This window comes from Choloepus didactylus, assembly GCF_015220235.1.
Source record: "Choloepus didactylus isolate mChoDid1 chromosome Y unlocalized genomic scaffold, mChoDid1.pri SUPER_Y_unloc1, whole genome shotgun sequence".
NCBI lineage: Eukaryota > Metazoa > Chordata > Mammalia > Pilosa > Megalonychidae > Choloepus > Choloepus didactylus.
The window spans coordinates 2,343,690-2,349,166 of record NW_023637624.1 but is presented as its reverse complement, the minus strand read 5'-3'; the positions used below and the strand labels follow the sequence as shown (position 1 = coordinate 2,349,166).

The 5,477-nt window shown below is 41.2% G+C and overlaps 1 protein-coding gene across 1 annotated transcript; it reads left to right on the top strand.

The window, feature by feature from the left end:
• The first annotated feature begins 4,909 nt into the window (after positions 1-4,909).
• On the top strand, positions 4,910-5,266 carry LOC119525928 (small nuclear ribonucleoprotein Sm D2-like). The gene has a single exon (XM_037824717.1). The coding sequence runs from the start codon at positions 4,910-4,912 to the stop codon at positions 5,264-5,266; it is 357 nt and encodes a 118-aa protein (XP_037680645.1).
• The last annotated feature ends 211 nt before the right edge of the window (positions 5,267-5,477 follow it).

Here is a 5,477-nt window from a genome sequence, read left to right as displayed (position 1 = left end):
GGCAAAATATAAACTCTCAGAAAATAAATAGAAGATATAAAGTAAACCTAAACAAATTTTAGAACAGAAAGATGCAATAAACAAATTAAAAGTCACTGTATAGGCTTAAAAACAGAATGGAGAAGACAGAGGAAATAATCAATGATCATGCATTTAGAACAATAGAAATTAACCAATCTGAACAACAGAGAAAATAGATGAAAATAAATGAGCATAACCTAAGGTACCTGTAAGGCTATAGCAAAAGTTCTAATATTTGTGCCATAGTAATCCCATAAGGAGAGGAGAAAGAGGATGGTGGTGAAAAAGTATTCCAAGAAATAATGTCTGGAAATTTCCCAAATTTGTGAAAAGACATATACCTACAGATTTAAGAAACCATGCAAACCCCAGCCAAGATAAACTCAAAGATGTCCACACCAAGACACATCATAATCAAATTCCTGGAAACTATAGACAAAGAAAAAAATATATTGAAAACAATGAGAGAGAAATGATGCATTATCTATAGGGGAACACCAATTTGAGTGACAGTGGGCTTCTCATCTGAAGCCACAGAGGCCAGAAGGAAGTGGAACATTTTTCAAGTGCTGAAAGGAAAAAGCAGTTAACTGTGAATTCTATATCCAGTGAAATTACCTTCCAGGAATGAAGGAAAAATAAAGACATTCTCAGATGAAAGAAAACTAAGATAAACTGTTGCCAGTAAACTTAACCTAAAAGAATAAAGAAAGCTATTGAAAAAGAAAGGAAATTGTAAGAGAAGGAAACTTGAAATATCAGAAAGGAAGAAAGAACAAAAGAGAGAGGAAAAATATGGGTAAATAAAATAGCTTTTCCTTGTCTCTTCCTCTTGAGTTTTATAAATTATGTTTGATGATCAAAGCAAAATTATAACATAGTCTAATGTGGAACTGGTATTGACACCAGTAGATCTTTGTGATGGTGTAATATTTCTGTATCTGGATTGCAGTGATAAACTGACAAAACAATGGCATAGAATCTACACATGTGATGAAATGGCATAGAACTATACATGTACATTATACCAATGTCAATTGCCTGCTTTTAATATTGTACTATAGCTATGTGAGATGTAACCATGGAACCTCTCCATACTATCTTTGCTACTCCCTGTAAATCTGTAATAATTTCAAAACCAACTGGTTTTTTAAAAAGTAATTTACTCTTCAAAGTTGAAAATAATAGCCACCTATTGTCAGGTTTATAACATGTGTAGAAGGAAAATGTAGTACAACAATACCGCAAAGGCAGGGAGGGGACAAATGAAAGTATATTGTTGTAAGGTTCTGTATCTATGCATGAAACAGCATAATATCACTTGAAGAACAACCACTAAAATAACGCAGACATTGTTTAGAAGCCAACAAAGAAGATAAACTGTCATAAAAAAATAGATAAACACCACCACGTGCGGCGTGCCCCACGGTTGCGGCAGGTGCCTATTACCTAATTACCACCATCACTATCCCTTGCAGTATAAAATTCTCAGTCCTGAAGAAACCAAGATGGCGGCTAGGTGAGACAGGGCTAAGGAGCACCTCCGTGGAAAACACTAGGTAAGGACCAGAGAGTGACCCAGAATACCGGTTCCAGCAATGTGCCAGCTGGACGAGATCTGCTAGTTCCCAAGGGCTGTATACTTGGTGAAACTGGGAGTCTGCATTCTGAAATGAGTGAGTAAGCTGGCTGGAAGTCCCGCAGCCGCGTGGCAATCTGGGGAAGCCAGGGTTTCGTGTCTGGAGACCAATGGACTCTTTTAATGAAAAAAAAAAAGAAGAAAGGGGGAAACCCAGGAGTGGCTGCAGGTGCTATCAGCTGCCGGTGCAATCGTGGGAAACACGCAGTAAAACACAGCAAGAGGGGGCTAGGCCAGCCTCTTGGTGTCTGGCCTGGAAGATAGCCCACTGCAGATATCCCTGGGGCTGGGGGAATGGAGCGGAGACCCAGAAGCTGAAAGAATCCCCACGGCTAGCAGCTCGCTCCCGGGAGGGCTGGATAAACTCCTGCCTGGAGCCATGCCCAAAGCCCAGAGCCCCACCAGTTGTCCTGGAGCTGGGAAGGAGGAACTGTGTGAGGAGGAGGGTGTGGAGACGCCCTGTTCGGCCATTTTTGCATAAGGCTGAAAGCAAGCTGGCTGGGCCCGGTGGCCTGGGGCTTCCCTTGAGGGATGGTGCGCGCTGATGACATAGCACGGCATTCCCTCAGCAGAGGTCCTGGAGGATCGCGGCTGGGCAGGGGGACCTGCTCGGAGATCCCAAAGACACTACGCCAAGTCCGGTGGTTTGTGGGACATTGAGAGAGAGGGGCTGGGGCTGAAATGAAATGAAGGCTTGGACTCTTGCGGTGGCCTTGAATCTCTGGGAACCAGGGGGATTTGAATATTGAGGCTGTCCTTCCTCCCTGACCACCCGTACAAGCACCCAGCATTCAGGGCAGACAGCTGCAGCAACACACCCAGGCTGAGTTCTCTGGCTGGACTCCACAAGAATCATTTCCCCATATAATGCTGGGACAAGGTGGAGAACTGACTTGAGAGGTATAGGTGACTCACAGACGCCATCTGCTGGTTAGTTACAGAAAGTGTATGTCACCAAACTGTTTCTGAAAAATTAAATAGGATTTTTTTTTTTACAAATTAAAAGAACCCTGTCGAGCAGAGCAAATGCCAAGAGGCCAAAAACAACAGAAAATCTCAATGCATATGATAAAACCAGATGATATGGAGAATCCAACTCCAAACACACAAATCAAGTTATTAGAAGAAATGAAGTTCCTCGCAGAATTAATCAAAGAAATACAATCAAGGAATGGAAGCATGGCAAAGGATTTAAAGGACATCAAGAAGACCATGGCCCAGGATATAAGCTACATAAAGAAGACCCTAGAAGAGCATAAAGAAGACATTGCAAGGCTAAATAAAAAAATAGAAGATCTTATGGAAATAAAAGAAACTGTTGGCCAAATTAAAAAGACTCTGAATATTCACAATACAAGACTAGAGGAAGCTGAACAACATCTCAGGGTCCTAGAAGTCCACAGAACAGAAAATGAAAGAACAAAGAAGGAGTGGAGAAAAATAACAAAAAAATCGACATGGATCTCAGGGAGATGACAGCTAAAATAAAACGTCCAAACTTAAGACTCATTGGTGTCCCAGAAGGGGAAGAAAAGGGTAAAGGTCTAGAAAGAGTATTCAAAGAAATTGTTGGGGAAAACTTCCCAAACCTTCCACGCAATATAAATACACAAAGCATAAATGCCCAGCGAACTCCAAATAGAATAAATCCAAATAAACCCACACTGAGACATATTCTGATCAGACTCTCACATACTGAAGAGAAGGAGCAAGTTCTGAAAGCAGCAAGAGAAAATCAATTCACCACATACAAAGGAAACAACATGAGACTAAGTTGTGACTACTCAGTGGCCACCATGGAGGCAAGAAGTCAGTGGCATGACATATTTAAAATACTGAGAGAGAAAAAATTCCAACCAAGAATACTTTATCCAGCAAAACTCTCCTTCAAATTCGAGGGAGAGCTTAAATTTTTCGCAGACAGACAAATCCTGAGAGACTTTGGCAATAAAAGACCTGACCTACTTCAGATTCTAAAGGGAACCCTACCAACAGAGAAACAACAGGAAAAAGAAAGAGATATAGAGAATGTTAACAGAAATACATAGTACCTTACATCCCAAAGCACCAGGACACTCATTTTTCTCTAGTGATCACGGATCTTTCTCCAGAAGGGACCATAAGCTGGGACATAAAACAAGCCTCAAGAAATTAAAAAAAAATTGAATATACTCAAAGCACATTCTCCAACCACAATGGAATACAAATAGAAGTCAATAATTTTTAAATTGTAACTCCACTATTTACTTCCTACATGATATAAATTACACAAACCCTAATGACAAATCAGTGGTTTTGAACTCAATGTAAAATATGTAATTTTAGACAACTATATAAAGGTAGGGGAATGGAGGAGTACAGGAACATAGTTTATGTAACCTATTGAAGTGGAGGTAGTATCAAAGAAAAACAAGATTGTTCTGGATTTAAGAGGTTAATTTTAACCCCCACAGCAAACACAAAGAAACTATCAGAGAACATAACCATAGAGATGAATTGTAGAGTTTGGGTTAAAAGAAATGGGAGAAGGTGCAATGGGGAGTTAAGAAATGAGGGTGGAGTTGCTGTTTGAGGTGAAGGGAAATTTCTAGTAATGGATTGTGGGAAAGAGCATTACAACATTCTAAAGGTGATTAATCCCACCAATGGAAGGCTAGGGAGGAGGTGGAATGGGAAGATTCAGGCTGTATATAGGTTCCCACAACTAAAAAAAAAGAGTCTAAATAGATGATTGAATGCCAAGGATGAACTTGGATGGAATTAGAGGATAGAGGACAGGTGGCTCAAAGGGACACAGCTGAGACATAAGGTAAAGAAAACATAGAATGTAAGCTTTGTATCATTGTTGAACCTGTTGCACTTCTTAGCTGCGCTTAATGAGATTGCATAAAAGAATGTTCTTGTTCATAGGAAGGGTATATGTGAATTATAGTGTATGTTCAAGGATGTGTGCAGCTAATTCTCATATGTTCAGAAGACAGAGCAATAGATGATGGATGATAGATAGGGAGGGAGGGAGGGAGGGAAAGAAATAGCGATGTGACAGCACGTTAAAGTTGGTGGATTGAGCTATCGGGGGAGGGAGGTCAGGGTATGATGGAATTCTTTGTATGGGGTTAGTATTGTTTTTGCAACTGTTCCTATAACTTTGAATTTATTTCAAAATAAAATAATAAAAAAAAACACATGGGAGCTTTGTCTCTTCACGTGCAGTGAAGACAGCCAAGACTCGAGAATGCACCTACCACCATGAGCCTCCTAAACAAGCCCAAGAGGGAGATGATCCTGGAGGAGCTGCAGATGTGGGAGGAGGAGGAGTTTAACACAGGTCCCCTCTCTGTGCTCACACAGTCAGTCAAGAACAACGCCCAAGTGCTCATCAGCTGCCACAACAACAAGAAGCTCCTGGGCCGGGTGAAGGCCTTTGACAGACACTGCAACATGGTGCTGGAGAACATGAAGGAGATGTGGACTGAGGTCCCCAAGAATGGCAAAGGCAAGAAGAAGTCCAAGCCAGTCAACAAGGACCGCTACATCTCCAAGATGTTCCTGCATGGGTACTTGGTCATGGTGGTCCTGCGGAACCCGCTTATCACTGGCAAGTAGGGACCTGCCCCCACTGCCAGAGCTGCCCACTCCTGTCCTGCCAGACCTGCCCTTGTGTTGGAAATAATAATAAAGTCCCTGTGTTTAAAAAAAAACACATTGGAAAGAATTTTACATCCACTACAATGGCTCTAATCCAAAAGATGTATAACAGCAAGTATGGTGAGGAGAAGAAATTGGAATCTTTGTACAGTGTGATGTACAATGATGT

What these genes read in the sequence shown, in the direction of transcription:
- LOC119525928 (XM_037824717.1), top strand. Translation starts at nt 4,910, where the DNA reads ATGAGCCTCCTAAACAAGCCCAAGAGGGAGATGATCCTGGAGGAGCTG.